At 41.0% G+C, this 17,547-nt stretch overlaps 1 protein-coding gene across 5 annotated transcripts in view; it reads right to left on the reverse strand.

Annotated features, from left to right (window-relative positions):
* Positions 1-17,547, reverse strand: part of wasf1 (WASP family member 1) — a 74,414-nt gene that overhangs the window by 33,137 nt on the left and 23,730 nt on the right. For 4 of the 5 annotated variants that reach the window (XM_070543329.1, XM_015947360.3, XM_015947362.3 and 1 more), the window contains exons 2-3: positions 9,241-9,395; positions 8,133-8,267 (exon numbers count right to left, since the gene is read on the reverse strand). In XM_070543329.1, coding sequence (XP_070399430.1) covers positions 8,133-8,267; positions 9,241-9,373 — 268 coding nt within the window. In that variant the 5' untranslated portion in view covers positions 9,374-9,395. Of the gene's footprint in view, positions 1-8,132; positions 8,268-9,240; positions 9,396-15,000; positions 15,137-17,547 lie in introns of those variants that run through there. The other variant, XM_054747968.2, reaches the window with a different exon arrangement.

The following is a 17,547-nucleotide window of genomic DNA, read 5'->3' on the forward strand; positions in this document are numbered from 1 at the left end:
AGAATCCCTCGACATATACAGGGACAGATACATCGAGGTAAACAAGCGGGATAGTGTTGGCAGATTGATTTCATTGGACCATTGCCAAAAAGTAAAAACTGTAAGTATGCATGCACAGCCGTGGATACGGTGTCAGGGGTACTGGTGGTGCATCCGTGTCATAACGCCAATCAGGAGGCTACATTGAAATGTCTGTCATTAATAGAGACCTATTATGGACTACCTTTGCAGGTTCAGACTGATAATGGTACCCATTTCACTGGAAATAAGATCAAAGAATGGGCAGAGAACAACGCGGTAGAATGGATCTATCATGTAGCATATCACCCGAAAGCTAGTGGACTCATTGAGAGAATGAATGGGTTACTGAAAGAGAAACTAAGGAAACTATCGGTTACTAATTCTTTGGACAAATGGAGAGAAAATCTGACTAGGGCAGTACATCAGTTAAATAACAGACCCGTGGGGGATGGAGTTACTCCACTGATGCTAATGGTTGCCAGGGCAGGAAGGGAAACAACTTCTACTGACCCTCCTATACGAATGTGGAAACCAACTTCGGAGGCAGAACTCCCTGTTAGAGCAACTGCGGGCTCTGTGGGATTAGATCTTAAAATCTTGGAAAGCATCACTTTAGTAACCAATAAAGTGACAGTGGTAAAAACAGGATTGGGAATTCAATGTCCACCAGGAACTTATGCTCATGTGTGTCCAAGAAGTGGTTTAGCTTTGAGGGGTCTAACCATTTTAGCTGGGGTAATAGACTCAGACTATCAAGGGGAAATAGGTGTGGTGTGTCAGCATACAGGTAAAGAACCGTTGGTACTGGAAAAAGGAGACAAGATAGCTCAGTTAGTAATCAAACGGTGTGTAATGTCCAAAGTTGAAGAGATTACTAAACCTACCACTATCACTCAGAGGGGTGAAACTGGGTTTGGATCATCAGACTTTACTGCGGGGGCAAAAGTGTGGGTGGAGCAGCTCAATGGTCCTCCCAGAGCTGGAGAGATTATTGCACAGGGAAAAGATGCTGTGGTAAGTGTATTGTTCCCCGGAGAGGAAAAATGGATTAATATTCCGATAAACAAATGTTACAGGAGAGAAAATTAATGCTTGTCATTCTATCTGCAGTTTTGTATGTATCCCATAGGCGGGTGTCTGAGTGACGGTGGTTGACTGGGTCCCCTTCCCCTACAAAAGGATTGAACCCTTGTCGAGGCGATGGATGGGCTCCGCGGACCTGGTGGTGTCGGATGTTTGGTCATCGTCCTCCATGTCCTCGCTGTCATCGCACTGAGGGCACATTTCTGTTGGGGGCTCACGGAAGGACAAGTGTTGGAAGAAGGGGTCATGGGCCATCTGGAATTGGTTAGCAGTATGTCCAACCGCACTCAAGGCACATTCACATGCAGAGCAAATGACGCTTGCTACTTGGGAAACCTAACATCTACCGGTAAGATGTACCGGTGCAGAGGATGTCTTAAAATCCGAGGAAGGGTGATCAGCCCGGGGGTGTTGGTTCAAGGATCAACAGTAACCTTTAATTCTGCAGCGCGCATCTGTGCATACCATCAGGGGAATGGTACTTGCATACAAAATGGCACAAATTGGAGTATGAAGGTTGATCGCGATTTCCGGATCAGGAATGGAACTGTAATCACAGGAGGATACGCCTATTTGTACATATTCTGGGTGCTGCCCGACACAGCTAGAGCTACGCAGACAGCTGTAGCTCCCCTGGTTCACACTTGTCAACAAATGGGACAAATAAGGGTAGCCGAATATGTGCGATGGACTGTGAAATTCCCTCCTATTCCGCCTTGTAACAGGAGGAGGCGAGCATGGTATGACACCGTGCTAGGAGGAACTGGAACTTTGTATGGTCTGGCTAACACAGCAGACAATGAGGTGACACGAACTATGCTGTCCAACACTGGAGAATACACCGCACAAGCTGTCACCAAGACTGCAAGATGGATGCCTTCGACTGTATCTAGTCAGTTAGAAGGAAGTGATGTGTGGAAAAGTGTATTTAAATGGAATCTAAAGCTTTGGAATGAAACTTATGATGCATTACATAATTTGTCACACATAGGTAATTGGACAGTCTGTTCCTTGCAGACTATTCATGCTGAGACACAGAGAAATAGGTTTCAAATACAGGTAATGAGTAATAACTATCATGCATGGCGAACATTATGGAACATCAGTAGTTCATTATGGCTACAGCTACATGCAGAAATGACGATTTGTAATAAATCTATGTGTACTGGATACTGGGATCAGTATAATATGACATCAGTAATGACTGTGTGTAGATATCAGATACTGCCGGTGATAACCACTAAAGGGTTTGGTATCTCCATGTTAGTGGAGAGTGGTGGGATGTTAAAACAAATCGAACATATGAAGTAAAACACTGTGATGAGACTGATAAGGGTTTAGCCTGCCCATTGGTAAAAGGACATAGCAATCCATGTTTCACTGATTCAAGGGTCGTACTCTGTGATTGGACGGTCACACCCCCAGAGGAACAGTTTTGGCAGGTGGGTCCTAACACCTTATGCGTGGCTACAATGACCAATTCCCCACAGGTACCTTCAGTTCCCTTTTCAGGTTGTCTCAAGGGTATACATATGTGGGAATGGAATAACGTGACCTATTGGTTGAGTAATTACACTGTATCTAGTCGGCTGACTAAGATACAATGGGAGGTTTTACACTCCCCTTGGACACTCTCACTGGAACAATTCAAATGCGCATTGGATGGTTCCACTGAAGTGGCAAAATTGATTGACTCTCATAGGTCCAACCTTTCCAGGCTCATGGTGTCTACTCTTGTGGCACAAGGGGAAATAAAACATGTTGCTACATTGATTGAACAGGCTTCCGCTCATCATTGGTGGGATATATTTACAGGCATGTCGAGTACCGCTAATAAAGTGCTAATTCCACCTATGATTGCAGCATTAATTATAATCAGCATTCTAACATTATGTTATTCGATTAAGAAGAGAAATAAATTGGGTAATAATGCAAAGACTACGATGAAAATTAAAGTGGAACTACAAGGTATGTTATAAATGACGTTGGTTTTGATGGGGAAATGGTGATGGATCCATGATGTTACATAAATTAGATGAAAAGTTCAAGAGTGGAATGTAATAAAAATGAACTTGTCATCTGTTGTATAATTGCTTTATACAAGTTATTGATCACTACTGTTTGTCAATCACACTTATCATGAGGATATAATCAAGGATAATCATGGTAGAGCCGAACATAATGTGATCATGAGGATGTAATCAAGGTAATCCTGGTGGAGGTGTGCAGCTTTGCACGCACATCAGGGAATGTATAAGGAGCAGAGCAGAGCTCAGAGCTGTTAGAGCTGCTTGTTGGATTCTACCTGACGAGGTTCATGGATTACATGTGTTCAGTTCTTCACCTATCATGGATTACGTTTTCTAACTGGGGTGTTCAGCTCTCCACCCATAAGCAACGGTAAGAGAAATGTTTCGTTCATGATTGATAACTTGTATAAATGCCGGTTGAATAAAGCCTTGTTGTTCATCTGATATTCAAGTTGTGTTTCATTGTTTCTGGCGTCGACTTGACAACGATCCTGATTAAATAAATATAAAGTGTAAAAAGAGACTTTGAGTCTTTTAAGGTAATTAAAATAAAATAAAACATTTTATTTTAGAACAAAGTTGAACCCACATCTTTTTTTATCTGTGAATTCAATGCCGTTCGGGAGTCTCAAATAAAAATTTGGGCATCTTACTGTAAAAAAATATATCATTAATGTAAAAAAGAAACTCTAAAAAAACTATGTCACATCCTGAATCGAATCCGGGTCTTCTGCATGAGAGTCAGACATCTTACAAGGTGAGCTACACACCAGTAACATTCACAGTATCTGTAACTTTTATATCCTTGATGACACCTGAAACAACGTCTAACCAAAGAACGGTTCGGAGCGAAAATGGCTATTTTGTTGCTAATTTGCAGGAAATATCTAGAAGAAAGTTCTACAGAAAGTAGCTAAGGGTCCTCAGAAATGTAGCTAGCTTTGTCACTAGGCGTTAGGAACAGCGACAAAGTGGTACTACCTCTCTCTCTGCTGCTAAAGCTACGGATAGCAAATGCTACGGGCTATGCCTGAGCGTGAACGAGCATGAAGCAGCCTGCTCGACCCGAGCATCTCTCTTTTTCTGTGATTTTACAGAAAAACAGGCAATCACAGTAAAAATACCAGGGCTCATTCTACAGGACCAGGGCATTGCAGGAGAACGTATGAAGAAGACATTTATTATTTCTATACATGTTTGGCGTCAAACTTCCCTAATGTCCCTTTAATGATACTTATCTTTGTTTTTAAGTGTCTGCAGGGCAGTGCTCCTAGCTATCTGTCTGAGCTGCTCACCCGCTAACAACCATCACGTGCACGTAGGTCATCACAGCAAGAATTGCTAGTCGTTCTGTGAGTAAAATGCTTGACTAGAGGAGGTAGGGCTTTCTCAGTTTTGGCCCCCAAGCTGTGGAATGACCTTCCACTCATGACCAGACATGCACCCTCACCTTAAGAGTTGGATGAAGACTCACTTTTATACAATGGCGTTCCATCAGCACATGAGTTAGCTATATTTTTAGACTATTTTAGACAACTTGGCTCATTTTTATCCAGTTGTATTTACATAATTTTATCTTGTTTTATACTGACATTCTTTGCTTTTGTTTCATGTTTTTGTTTATTTCATGTATATTTTATTGTTGGCCATGTGTTGTTTTAAATTATTTGTACGTGTGCAGCACTTTGGTTCACCTCTTGGATGATGGAAAGTGCTAAAGAAATAAAGATGATGATGATGACGATGATGATGATGATGATGATGATTACAAGATGAGGGCCTAACCTCTAAGCCGTGGCAACCCTTACAATCTTGCTCACAAAATTACCCATAAAATAATGTGTAGCTTACCCTGGTCAGGTTTCAGTTCACTTCATATTCGCTCACCAGAACCAAGGTGTCCGTGATCCGCAAATTAATAAAAATGTAAAAAATTGTTGTGGTTTCACAGAAGAAGAAAAAGAATGGAACAGACGAAAGTGCGCTGTAATAGCAGCCCTAACAGTAAAACTGACAACAAATGACCCAGTTTCATCATGTTTTATATTAACCTCAAGTTTCATTTAGCTAAAGCACTAGCTGGTGTTCATCAATTATGGTTAATTTCCCTTTGAATAAAAATAATCATTAATGAAATCAAATATAAAGCTACATGAATCAAAGAAAAGCCGAGTGTAATTTTTAGGTAAACGGTGAACAAGCAACACCATGACTGAAACGGGTTATGGTTTAAGATTTAAATAACACGTTGAATGCTAATGTCCAACAGTTAGTTGGACACCAGAGTTTAATTGGATAGTTCTGTACCCCCCCCCCCCCCCCCAAATCTCCAATCCTTAAAAAGTTAGTGTTCACCATCTCCTGCTTCTTATGACCCCATCCTTCCAGCTTCAGCCCTCAAAAGTCCTGACTTATGGTCCCATCTTCACTTGAACTCATTTCCCTTCGCCTCACGCCTCCTCTTATGGCAGCCACAAACTCTCACACACAAAAACAGAGTAACTCTTACAGTAAGAGCATCCACTCTGACCCTAATAGAGTAAGAGAAAGGGTCAGAATGAGCGATACGGAGAGGCACTTATGGGAAACAAACTCCTCCCATGGCTATCCATCGCTGTGTCACAACCCATCTTTTATCTCTAGATTTGACAAACCCTGGTGACTCATATGATAATTTTAAAGATGGCTTCATTCGGATGTAAACGGAAAAGGAGGAGCTAACCTGCAGAGAGGAGCCCCCCCCCCAAAAAAAAAGTCTGCAGCACCATCTTTTTTACACTCCACTGCTTTTTTGCTGCAGTGTCCCGTATTAGCCACTCTTCCCTCCATCCTTCCATCTTTCTTACTCTCCTCCCCCACCACCACCCAAACTGCAACCGAGCTGATTCTTATCCACCGTCTCTCAAGCCAACATTTTAAGCCAAAAGGAGAGAATAGTCAGGATTATTTATGAAGGGAGATAAAGCTACATGCTGAATTCACAGATACAGACACAAGCAAATGCATAAATGGCTTCCCATCAAATGAACAAGTAACATTTTACAGAAGGAATAAAAAGACATGTTTTGACACAACTGTATTTTTTTTACAAGTAAATCTATATTGTTCTGCCAAAAAGATAAATATTAATGATTTATCCTCTGCAGCCAGCCTTCTGAGCATTTCAAAAAGATGTACTGGTGTGTGAGTGCCCCTCGAGCTCTGCAGCATTAGACTCAATTACCAGATGAGACCTACACACAGACTTATACAATTGGATCACAATTATGCAAGAAATACAGAAGATATACCAGCAGTTCAGAAGATGAAGGGAAGTAGTTCCAACCTGCACAGGTTCACCAACTGTGTTTAAATTCCAGTTCATCAACTTTTGCAAAAAAAAAAAAAAAAAAAAGTATAAAATCCTTTGCTGGAATTCACAAAAAGCCATAACGAGTGAGTAAAACCAAGCGAGCATTCTTCCATCTGTCAGTGACAAGGAAGCAGTTAAAGTAGAATTGTACAAAGTCTTAAACACACTGCCGGCCTATGGGAAATCGATACAGAGCCTTGGAGCGTGGTATTATACTGCTGTGATTCTCTCTTCTCCTATCGTGCGCCCCACTACCATCTCCACTAGACACTCCATCCTGCCGTCCTCCATCCTCTGGGGATAACGTGACTTTAACCGGCAGTCAACTCACATCAGTCTACTTTCTTTGTTTGTTTTGAACAACAAAAGATGGTAAAGGTACTCCTCTCAAAATGAAAACAATTTTGTAAGACAAACGAGTTTCCAGGCTGAACAAAACGCCGGGAACAGAGTTTCTAAATGGAGGCTTGGGTTTACAACCACTGAAAAATGACACAATCTCAGTAACCTACTCTTTTAATAAAAGGTATTGACGGAAGTAAATTTCTGCTACACACATTTACAGTAGAGTGTAAAGGCAAATAATGATAGAGGACATTTTGTCTAAATATTTTACTGTTTTGTGCAAAAAGGAAACTGAAATTTCAAAATTAAATCAAGTATGTGGCCTTTGGTAAAAATTAGAATTGTTCAGGGATACTAAGCAGTTTTGGCTTGCTTTTAGCACCCCCTAGTGCCTGTATTTGATATAGCGCCTTCTAGAGTCCTGGAACCCCCCAAGGCGCTTTACAACACAATCAGTCATACACACATTCACACACTGGTGGGGATGAGCTACAATGTAACCACAGCTGCCCTGGGGCACACTTACGGAGGCGAGGCTGCCGAGCACTGGCGCCACCGGTCCCTCCGACCACCACCAGCAGGCAACGTGGGTTAAGTGTCTTGCCCAAGGACACAACGACAGCGACAGACTGAGCGGGTCTCGAACCTGCGACCTTCCGATTGCTAGACGAGCACTTAACTCCTGTGCCACCGTCGCCTCACACCTCTGATCACATATAAACAATAGAGTCACTTCCTGCTTGAAACTTGTTTCATCACTGTGCATTTGTCTTTATAACACCTTAATCTAATAGCTGAAATGTCTTCTCAACCTTCATTAGTTTCTACAGGAGTGGTTCATCACTAAATCAAACAAATCAGCTGTGTTCATGATCTACAACATGCAAGAAACGTGCTAGAAGCAGACTGCCACGCAGCTAAGTCCAACAGGGACCAGACTGGCAACTTTGAAGTTGCAAGTGCGATATTCTGGCCCTAGTGTGTGGTGGGGGTTTGAGTGACATTATATTAACCCTGTAAATCAGGGCTATTCAGTTCCGGCCCACGAGCACACTTTGGTTTTAACCCTGCTTCAACACACCTGAAATCAACTAGCAGGTGATTAACAGGCTTTTCAGAGCCTGATGAGCTGCTGCACAGGTGATTCAACCACAGAATCAAGTGTGTTGGACCAGAGAAACCACTAAAAACGTGCTGGATACCGGCCCTCGAGGCCCGGAATTGAATAGCCCTGCAGTAAAAGGTCATTTGAGCACATACTGGCTCAGTGCATTGGGTGTTACCTTGTCTATAATACTCACATTCTTCCTCTTTGGGGTCCAGTTGAGTGACGCTGACCGAGAGGCGGTCCACTCGCTCCTGCAGAGAGTTGACCCGGAAAGAGAAGGAATGGGCCTCATTGAACAGCTCTCCAAAAAGGTCCTCTGCATATTTACCTGCAAGCACACAATATGTAATAACTTAATTCATGCTTAGGAAGCTTTCAAATCAGTTCTGTTGAAGGAAAGACGTTTGTCTGAACGATCTGAGCTATTGATTAGCACGTAAGCAAAAAGCTAGCGGTCTAAGCAGATATCTACAATTTACTCAGCTGTTCAAAGAGTCATTTCTCATTAATACAAGAATTTTTACTTTAATGTAGCTGCCAATTGTGCTTCATGTCAAGTGACTCAGGGGATTCTGACAGTCTACAGAACTTACTGTGGGTCCTTTTAGCTTCAAAAGTCAAATCTTTGTCAAACGTGGCAAACTGTTGCTCCTTTTCTGTCTCAGTCCTTTCAGTTTTAAAGATATGCTGCTCTTTTATTAAGAGGCGGAGAAACAACTTGTCAGCATGGACTGGAAGTCTCTGGAGGGTTGCAGACTGACTGCTTTAATGTTTTGCTGAAGATGAATTGTGTAATGCAGACAGGTTTGGTTATATCACAATGTGCATCTGAATTAGTTTTTATTTCCAGCTTCTATAAATTGGCTGGGATTTCTGTCAAAATCCATTCACTGTGATCATTTTATACTGGCTGTTAGGTCAGTTCATGTTGTTGTTTTCTTATTTTTAACACAATGTCCTGAAACCGTCTCTCTTGTGTGTGCTGTCCATGGTCCTGAACTGTGAAACCAAGACATTTTACTGTAAACAAACAGGGATTTGATATTTTATCACACTGATGTGAAAGTAGAAGCTCAAATATTATGAACTACATTACAATAAAGAGGTAGTGCACTTATAATTAACGTAATTAATAACATTTTTGCATGATGGCAGACTCAAACTGAATTGCAATGTATTTAATAGTTAGTTGTGGTCAAGAGTTTTTGATATATCAGCTGTTGGTGTTTTAAATGAGCATACGTCTGTTAAAGTCAGAAAAAAAGTGTGTGTGTGTTTGTACATATTCTTGTGTCACTGACTGAGGCTGCTGAGCTGACGGATGACGTTGGCCAAGGAGATGTTTGTCACACATTCCAGCTCATTCTTGATGTTCCTTGGAAGAACCGTATGGCACAGGTGCCTGGGCTCGATGGTGCTCTTCACCAGCGGCATCCTTTAGCTGTGGCAAGGCTACCTAGAGGAGGGAGACAGCAAAGGGAGAGAATAGGAAGAAGAATTTCATTAGTCCTCAAATGCTGACTACACTGCAGAAACGTAAGACACCACACCACAATTATCATCCAAGAAGAAGAAAACAATGCAGTGTCTTTGTGGTTTCACCAATTTTTCTCTGTTGTGTCCTTTTTCACCATATCTATAAATGGATTTAACTCATCAGAGGTCTCTGTAAGGTCCCTTAGCCACCCTAATCCCTTGCATGACAGGAGTTGTTAGAATCATTTCTCCTCCTTTGCAACAACATAAGGAAACAGGAACAGAGGCAGAGGATAACAGGTGACACTTGAGTCACACAATCAGATTATCTCCAGAAAATGTATACTTGGGTTAGCAAACGCTGCTGATACTTTTACCCAAAACTCATAACCAGTAAGAAAAATCTACCTATTGGCATATTCTGTTTATTAAAGGTGTGAAACACTCTTGTAATCAATGCATTTGCAGTGGTTTCTAGTAGGAATGAATGCCTTGGAAGTCTCAGGAGGGAATAAATACACCGGTGCACCAATCCCAGGAACTAGAAGTGAGCCACATCACAGGTGAGCTTCAGGCGGCAGGTTTTGAAGTATTTCTTCTTGATATTTGGACATCTAACAACACAACTCTACCACTGGCTTGCAACGTTGATGTTTAATCTTCACAAATAACACAAGCCTGGAGGAGTTTTGCCGTGTGGTGAAGTTTCTAATGCTAACAGTTAGCTTCTGCTAACCGAGGCGTTCTCTGCTGTTTCCCGGACGCTAAACCAACAATATCCTTCCCCGTCGAGATGGGGTGAGTCCATGAATTTTAAGTGTCAGTGTGATGTAAATATGCCAGGATTTTCAAATCTATCAGAAGCTAATATAGGAGAAAGGTGTAGGAGACTATTTTCATGTTCACCCTGCATTAAAAACTCTGAGTGATCGATTATAATGAGAAATAAGATTTTTAAATGGTTTTTCAGTGCTCCAAACATTTAAAGGTGGGGTAGATGTTTCTCTAGAGTATTTTTCTCTTCACATACTGAAACTGAAATGTGTTGTCAATAAAAGGAATAACTGTGATCACCTCTGAAATGTACAATACTGTGAAAACCTTCTCCAGTCACCGTGAATGTCGTGTTTTAAATGACTGGATTATAATTTAACCTTTTTTTTCTGTTAATTGTTAATGTTGAGTACAAGTTGTTATGTCCTTAAACCATAATTATGGAGAGCCACGAGCTCACTCTTTCCCATGCTAATGCCTTTTGACAGTGCTGAAATCTTTTTTTAACAATCATCATTGTGATAGTGTTCCCTCCTGAGGCTAATGCATACTAAATTCTATGGCAAAAGTTGTTCATCTGTCTTTAACACCTAACGTTACAATTCTGGTGTTACAAACAGAGAAAGCTTTACAGTTCAAATCATGGAAATGAAAGATATGTTAAAAATAAGTGCAGCTCGAATGTCCCACCCAGTCAAAAAGTGATTTCACCACAATGAGGACAACCAACCATTAGAACTACAACAAGCCAACTCTGGTGATAATTTTATCACTCACTGTAGAGACAAAACAACAAAAATAGGATTCAATGGGCTTAAAACAGAACAAGTGAGAAGTCTGTGGAAAGGGTGAGAAACCAGAGCTTTGATCAGCAGAAGAGGCGGAACACCATCTACCAACGTGACTTGCTTTGAAACAACAGCAGTTAATCACACTCTCAACATTTCACTATCATCTCTCTGCTGTGAGCTTGTGTTTAATTGGAGGAGGCAAGTGAAATGATGTGGATATCAGGTGCTGTGACAGACTGACATTTTGGCCTTGACAGCAATAAGACCGCATCAGAGCAATGATTAAACTTTAATTGATGTGTGTTGCCTTTAATGTTCTGCTGTGTTTCTAGATGTGTGTCTGTCACAGCGAGATAAACATGATTATTGACCGTATCCATAGAATTGTAAAGCAAGAAAGGCTATTCTAGGAACCTGCCCAGCTCTGAGATAAGAGACTCTGCTGAGATGAGTCATCTCAAGTGAGGCCGGCATGATGCACCTCTCTGAGTTAGTTTTAATCCCAGAATAAAAATAACACTATAAGGAATTTGTATTCGAATCGACCCTGTGCACGAAAATATGCATATTTCCAGGTTCCGACTGGAAGTTTAGGTTAGTTATTTCCAGCTAGTATTATGCTAATGAAAATACGTGGTAAATGAGAGGATAAATGAAGATATTTTGTTGTAAAATTTTGCTTTGATTGGCATGTCTGTATGTGTGTGTGTGTGTGTGTGTGTGTGTGTGTGTGTGTGTGTGTGTGTGTGTGTGTGTGTGTGTGTGTGTCGACCTACTCCCCACCCCCTTGATCAAAATGGATGAACGTAAAGCTGCTAGAAAACAGGGGAATAGCAGTGAAGATGGTGAACAACTGTGACATCACTGAAATTGCTAGAGCTGAGGAAAATAATCAAATAATCGATGCATCGGGATGCGGACATAAACGATTCTGCACTGTAGAGGAGTACGCCATAATCGATTATGGTGGAATGTAGTTTAGCTTTTTTAATGGTGGTGTCGGTACAGGATCGGCTCGGGAACCTTCGACTGCCGAAGACGTCAAAGTAGTTGATTAGCTGAACATGAAGCTTACGGAAATGACGTTATCACGTTATGATTCTGATTGGTCAGAACAAATTTGCGGTCGTAGTCTTAGCGGTTGTAGTCCTGTAGTCCAAAAATCAACACATTTTGGAGAAAATATGTTTGAATTTCTAAAGGAAATGTAAAATATGAGCAAATTATAAACGGTGACCCCCAAAAGCTCTTGATGTTGATGAAATGGGGCAAAATAAAATATAAGAACGTTATTGAAAGACTCCAAGCAATATTTAGAGTCAAAGAATGTATTTAGATAACAACTAAGGAAATATACAGACAAACTCCACATTAATACAAACAGACATGGCTTCACATATAAGAACTGTTCTGTTTTTTGTCAGTCCGATGTTGGTTTTATGCAGTTTCACATTCTTTACAAAACAAAGATAATATGGTGTTTTATTAACAAATTACAATTATAAAGAAAACATTTAGGCGTTAACAAACAAGAATTTATTAACAAAACTGCTGATGTCTTTCCAAAACGTATGTGTGAAAGCCGAGTAGATTTGCAGTCAAGTGACATCATCGGCAGTCGAAGGACCTCGAGCAGATCCTGCACCGACAGCGGCACCCCCGCAGCATCCAAATCTGTCAAAGTGAGTGCCCTCCACATTTACCAAGTGGTTCTGCCTTAATGTGGTACTGCAGGGCTGAGCCCTGGAGTTGCAACCTGAGACCGAACCAGACCCAAATCAGCCCGAGTGGTTCTGTTGGATTTGGGCCGTGAATTATGTTAATTTAGCAGGTTATCGCGTGGCGCGCTCCGCTCGCTCTCACAGCAACTGAGAGAGAGAGAGAGAGAGAGAGAGAAAGAGAGAGAGACACTGTCTGCTCACACGAGAGAGAGGATTGGAGGACGCTACTCAAAACGCATTATTATTTTCATAATTTAATTATCATTTCAACTCGAAGCGCTCAGTCAGACCGAATGTTGTGGTGCTGGGAGATCCGGTCTTGGGGAGGGGGCCGGAGAAGTTAAAAGGAGAGAGAAATAGAAGATAGAAGTTCTTGTTCCACTTAATTATTTTGTTTCATGATGATAAACTGATGTTAAATTCATCTTAAAGAGAAACTGGGAGGAAGCTTTGGTTCATTTTAAGTTACAGGAGATCTTGTTTCCTACCTGCTCCTCCAGAGACAGCATGGAGGGTCACATGGTGAGGGTCCCACAGGACAGCTTAGTGGAAAGGTTTGTAGTTAGCAGGTTAGTGAAGGAGATCCATCAGCTGGGTAATTTAATCCTAATCCAGCCCACAGCCTTCTGCTGGTGTTATTATCAGAAAGAATAAAACACACATCTTAAATATTATTGGAAGTGTAGAATTTGTTTGATGTTTTATTATTTTCTGCATCAAACAGAACTTGATTCCTGCTCCAACATTTCAGAAATGAACCACTGGGTTCAAATAAAATAAACTAAGTCAAACATTTCATTTGGTGTTATTTCTGACAGACTTGAACTGCAGCATAAATATTTGACTCTAGAGCTGCTCAGAGACATTAAACACTCATTTATGAACCCATTATGGATTTTATTATTACATTATGTGTCCTGTAGGTTTTCAGTACTTTTTTAGATTTTGTGAGTTTTTGCAAAGCGTGTTTTTCTCAGCCTGAGGCGTGGTGTTGAACCAGGAAACAGATTGTTTTACTTTGTTAAATCTTCTTAAATGTTTAAAATGTTTCGTCCTTAACTGTTGTGAATGGAGAGCTTTTGAGGGATGGCAGGTTGTGTCAATTACGCTTTTGATAAAAAAAATAATGAAAAGCAATTCTCTGACATCTTCTATTCATCGATGAAAACAAATCAATATGAAATAATCGTGACGCATCGGGATATCGAATCGAACTGAATCGAGAGACAAGTGAAGTTTCACACCTCTAGAAATTGCCGCCAACTAGTTTCCCTAAACGTCTGTGAAGGACCCTGGATAATAGCAAAAAAGCACGTGCGTGACACTCCGAACTAACAGGGGAATAGTGGTAGTGATCCATACCACATCAATGGTGAAATGAAGGACTATTGTGGCAGATAATGCCCTATTTAGAGGTTGCGGATTGCAGATTGTGGATAGCACCAACGTTCTCTGGGTTAGTAAATGAACATGTTCCATAGTATAAATAAGGTCCAGGTAGCAAAAACGAAAACTGTAGTTAGCTTTCAATAAAACTCCAACGTGTTTGTCATGTCTCTTTAAGTCAAGTTTGCACTAGTTAGCACAGCCGCGTTACGTACTCACCTTCATAACTGTGCACATACTGGGATATGTACAATTTGAATCCCTTTTCACGTTTGCTGTGTGATGAGCAGACGCAGCATGCATTTACTGCCACATAAACACAAGCACATGTGCACACAAGCGCAGTTCTGCCCACTCATCTGGCATGATGGGACATGACAGCGGCTCTCACAGGAAAAGTTATGTCGTTTCTTAGGGCTTCCCCCGAGAAATCACTGACATGCCATCATGAGTCTGACAGAGAGAAAAACATCAAAAGAAGGACACCAAGCTCTAAACCATTTAAATTAATTTTTTTTACTATCTAAGCTCATACCAACAGCGTGGAGGTGTAGGGAAATAACTGAACAGTAAGATCATAATGCTGCTGATGCTTCAGGAGAATTTTCTTATGGTCTCACAGAAAGATGTGTTTAAGTTTTACGTGCAGTTTTATCCTAAATACAATTTCACCTTCAGGTTTGCTCAAAGGCACGTTGGCAGCAAGAATTTGAACTCAAGTTGTCAAAAATGGTGAATTAATTAAATTTAAGTCTGCAAACAAAATCATGGATGTGAGGAGTAACAGGTAAATAAACAAACTTCCATTGTAACTGATTTGATGAAACTGAGAATTTTGTTCATTTCCTTTCACTTTCCTCTATAAACAGCTAAAAATTTAAGATAATAATTGTATTAATAAAAGAAAAGTCACCTTTCACCCGTGTTTAATTCCATTTCAAATGCATCCAAGATGGTTCCTGCCCAAGAAGGTGTTTTCCATCTTCTCTCGTCCTTATTTTCCCCCATCTGAGCCAACCGAGCCCCTTTCTATTTGCACAACCCCTTGCCATTCCGCTAAGGCTTTTATGGCCCATTCATCTTGGGTAGTGCTTCCCACTGTCACCCATCACCATGGCAACGGCTGCAGGGGGATGTCATTGGTCATTTTATAACATCCCAAAAGACACAGAGAATAAATAAGTGTGTGTGTGTGTGTGTGTGTGTGTGTGAGAATATAACTAAGAGAGGGACAGGTGAAGAAGGAAAAGGCTACATTCAGTTGATGAATGAAGGTAATATGAGAACCAAATAAAAACTGGACCAGGATCACTCATCAACTGCATGCTGCACAAAGCAGGGAGATGGACGGCACGTGCCAGAGGACAGCAATAGGTCTCCAGCGGTCCGGCTCAATGCACTCAGGACAATGTGTCCAACTAGAGGCTTTGATAAAGTTTTTATTTGCCCACAATGTAACTGAGGAGCCCTTAACATGCAGGAGGTCAAGGGCCTTTCAAATAGCTTGTGAAGCACACCAAAGTCCTCACATAAAACCAACTTTTTACTCCTCAGAAAATTATAAAAACGGCCTAAACAAGTTGCTTGAACCTAAGTTTGGTAGCTGCTTTAGGCCAGGAATGACATTGTTAAAGCTATGGTGAGTACAGATGAAAAACAACTAGTTTTAAGGAATATTTATGAGTGAATGTTAGTTTTCCCACTGAAGACCCTGAATGGCCTCTGTTTAGAGAAATAGCATTTAAAGGTGCGGGGAAACTCATTTAATCAATACACTTGCAGTGGTCTCTGATAGGATTGAATGCCTTGCAAGTCACACTCAGGGCAAATAATGCACAGAAGTGCCCGTTTCTGCATGGATAAATCTGCCACATCAGAGAGGATCTTGACACGGCAGGATCTGGAGTCTTATTTCCTGATATTTGGACATCTTGCCTCGGAATGGATAACAGCAAGCAACTCTGACTCTATTTGCTCTGCAACATGGATGATTCATCTCCACAAATAACACAAGCCTAGAGGTGTTTCTGCTGTGTGGTTGAATTGCTAACGCTAACGGTTAGCTTCCGCGAGCCGAGACGTTATCTGCTGTTTCTGGACACCAAAACATCAACAAGCATTCCCTGTCGTGAGACTATATGGTTGACTCCAAGCGAGCGCTTTATGCGCCAGGCTTTCAAATCCAAGAGTTTCAATGTTTATTTTCCATCAGAAGCTAAAGCAGGAGATAGGTGGGAGACTATTTTCATGCTCAGCCTGCATGAAAAACTCAAGAGTGACAGATTATAATAAATATATATATTGTATAATCAAAAATCAAATATATTTTATACAGAAACAAGTTAAAAATGGTCAACATTTTTAAATAACGTTTCCCTACATCAATCCTGTTCTATGTAAGCATCCATGTCCCTGCTTGCATTAACAAGTGAGTATACTGTAGGTCTGTGTGCATCTTCATCTGTCAAAACGACCTCCATATTTCTCCTGACAGCCTGAAATAACAAATATTAAGTAACAGTAAATCACACTCAACACGAGTGACTCAGACCACTTTGAGATCTTCAAAAGTGCTGCAAAAACTACATAGAACAAGTCTCTTTCTAAACAGAGACCTATATTTACTCTGACATCCATCTGATTACTTATAAAGGTTAAAAATTTCAGCATCAGGAGCAGTTAGTTATTTAGCCCCCCAGACACAAATAAAGACTGAAAATAAAGTCAGACAGCAAAAGAGAAAAAGAAGCCCTTTCTTTCTTTCTTCACCTAAACGCTGTGGTTATCCCTCAGCTTTGAAATGATTTCCATGCAGATCTTTTTGTTCGGTGAATCTGGGAACCATAACTATGAACTTAAGCTCCTCGCTGAGCTATGAACAGCTGCAAGCATAAAAAAATGCAGACATCTAATCAGGGGAGCTGGTAAAAGTGCAGCGGTCAACGGGAGAAAAGATCGAGCTGGCAAAGCTTACAGGCAGGTGGCTTAAATCAGCGATGTAGACCTGCAGATCCAGACAGAAGTGACTGAATTTACACAGAACGTACAGTGACTAATGTTCCTGGAGGAATTAAGAGGATTAACTGTCGATTCAGCACCTCTGAATGTGACAAGCCACCAGCACGCTCACGTTGTGCAAAAAATAATGTAAGGAAGCAAAAGCTTCTCCCCCAGGGCTCTAATTAATTTACAACTCTTGACAAGGAGAAGTTGATCAAACCAAAAACTGCACATATAAAAGATTAATGTAGCGTGAGTGTAAAAAGGTGAAGCAAAAAAAAAGAAAAGAACATTGAACACGATTTGTTGCTGATGAACAACAGAAGGGGGCTCCTGCGGTGTGCAAAAAGGAGTCGGATCGTACAGAAGTTTAACAGGAAAGGACCCTGCTTCTCACTTTATTAACTCAACAACTAAACACTTCCCTTTGTAGTTCTCTGTGCTGATGTTATTAAGTCTA

This window comes from Nothobranchius furzeri, chromosome 2 (assembly GCF_043380555.1).
Source record: "Nothobranchius furzeri strain GRZ-AD chromosome 2, NfurGRZ-RIMD1, whole genome shotgun sequence".
Lineage (NCBI taxonomy): Eukaryota > Metazoa > Chordata > Actinopteri > Cyprinodontiformes > Nothobranchiidae > Nothobranchius > Nothobranchius furzeri.